Here is a 1,430-nt window from a genome sequence, read left to right on the forward strand (position 1 = left end):
CCATCCACCGCGCCTGGCCACGTCGCCGCCCACCGTGGGCGCTCTCCTGCCTCGGCGGAACGGCCATCGCGTCGGCGAGGCGGAAGACCCCGCAGACGACGGCCACGAGGAGAAGGGCGACGAGGGGTCGGGGTCGGGGCGGAGGAGGCGGACTACGCGGCAGACGGCCACGAGCCGCGGCGACAGCGAGAAGGGGCCGCACCCACATGCGGGCACGGAGGGGCGCAAGCGGCTCGCCATCGACGCGAGCTTCAAGCGCGAGGGCCACCTCAGCAAGCTGGGCAACAACCTGCGCGGCGACTGGCGCACCGTACGCCTCCCCGCCCACTCCCATCCCACCGGACGCTCTCTGGGAGGAGCTGGCTGCTGACTGGCACGACACGGCACACGACAAACACACAACGTGTCGTGTGTGTGTGTGTGTGTCGTGTGTGTGTCCGCAGCGGTGGTTCGTGCTCAATACCGAGTACGGCACACTCGACTACTACGCCCACCACGGGGACGACCAGCCCAAGGTTTAATACCCCCCGCCCTCCCCCTCTCCCTCCCCCGCTCTCTGCTCTTTCCTTCCTCTGCGAGGAGCTGTCGATGGCCCATCCGACGGTGTTGCACACACGTGCCTGCCTGCTTGCTGCTGCTGCTGCTGCTGCTGGCAGTGATGCTGATGCGCTTCGCATGGGCTGGTGTGGGGGGGGGCAGGGGTCGATCGGATTGCTCACGGCAGCCGTCTCCACCGTGCCCAACCGGAAGCACTGCTTCTCCATCGTGACGTCCAACCGCTCCTACTGCGTCACCGCGGACAACGGTACCGCAAACCACCCACTACTCTCCCTTTCCTCCCGCGATCTTGCGAATTCTGGTGATGGTGGTCCTTCACCTACGCCCATCCATCCTTATCTGGTTATCTATCCAAAAAATCTAAATATTCTGCTTCAATTTGGTGACACCCTCCTCTGCCACCAGCACCACCCACCAGCACCACCACCCACCACCACACCCACCACCCACCACCCACCACCACCACCTCGGGGTGCACCACCAGAGGCGGACATGAAGGGGTGGATGGAAGCCATCCAGGCCGCCCACAGTGCCCTCCTGGCCCACTACCAGCAGGCACGCCACCCCCCCCCATCCCCTCCTCAAAGCTCAAGCCAACCTGCTTCTCGGTCGGGGCGTCATCGTCAGCCCCGTCTCATCGGCGGTGGCGGCTGTGTGGGAGCAGGGAGCTGGGACGGGCGTGTGAAGAAGCAGGTCCTGATCGCGGGCCACCTCACGAAGCAGGGCAAGAACGTGCTGGGCGACTGGCGGCGGCGCTGGTGCATCCTGCGCACCGACGCCCTCCACTACTACAAGTCCGAGTCCGACACGTCGACCCACAAGGAGATGGGCAAGATCGACATGCTCGTCGCTTCCGTCAAGCAGGCCCCGCT

General features: G+C 65.6%; 1 protein-coding gene across 1 annotated transcript in view; it reads left to right on the forward strand.

The window, feature by feature from the left end:
- Positions 1-1,430, forward strand: part of ACA1_106950 (PH domain containing protein) — a gene marked incomplete at both ends in the record, with an annotated part of 4,596 nt that overhangs the window by 241 nt on the left and 2,925 nt on the right. The window contains 6 exon segments of the mRNA XM_004336279.1: positions 96-310; positions 444-515; positions 700-805; positions 1,043-1,087; positions 1,146-1,237; positions 1,252-1,413. Coding sequence (XP_004336327.1) covers positions 96-310; positions 444-515; positions 700-805; positions 1,043-1,087; positions 1,146-1,237; positions 1,252-1,413 — 692 coding nt within the window.

This window comes from Acanthamoeba castellanii (assembly GCF_000313135.1).
Source record: "Acanthamoeba castellanii str. Neff unplaced genomic scaffold scf7180000084660, whole genome shotgun sequence".
In the NCBI taxonomy this organism is placed as follows: Eukaryota; Discosea; order Longamoebia; family Acanthamoebidae; genus Acanthamoeba; species Acanthamoeba castellanii.